Consider the following 299-nt stretch of genomic DNA (forward strand, 5'->3'; position numbering starts at 1 on the left):
TGCGGGCCTGTCACTCCAGTCTTGCAGAAGCACTGGCCAGTTCGGGGATGGCACGAGTCAGTGCCGCACGGCGAACAATTGCACTCTGCCCGGGAGAAGTACAGCCGGTTACACACCGAAGAGCCCACGCAGCCACTCACAAACTTACTCCCAGCAGGGAATCCTATCTCCCACAGTCAGAGCCTCTCTCCTCTGGATTTACCGCTCCCAACGACCTATTCCCACGACGCCTGCCCAGGGCAGACCCCCTTCTGTGAGCTGCAGTTTGGCTGCTGTTCCTCGGCAGGGTGGGGGGCTGA

The 299-nt window shown here is 60.9% G+C and overlaps 1 protein-coding gene across 1 annotated transcript in view; it reads right to left on the minus strand.

Moving 5' to 3' along the window:
- Nucleotides 1–299, minus strand: part of LAMA5 (laminin, alpha 5) — a 47,980-nt gene that overhangs the window by 15,276 nt on the left and 32,405 nt on the right. The window contains exon 43 of the mRNA XM_010140977.1: nucleotides 10–85. Within this exon, the coding sequence (XP_010139279.1) occupies nucleotides 10–85 (76 nt within the window). The remainder of the gene's footprint in view (nucleotides 1–9; nucleotides 86–299) is intronic.

Source organism: Buceros rhinoceros, unplaced genomic scaffold, assembly GCF_000710305.1.
Source record: "Buceros rhinoceros silvestris isolate BGI_N320 unplaced genomic scaffold, ASM71030v1 scaffold6688, whole genome shotgun sequence".
Lineage (NCBI taxonomy): Eukaryota > Metazoa > Chordata > Aves > Bucerotiformes > Bucerotidae > Buceros > Buceros rhinoceros.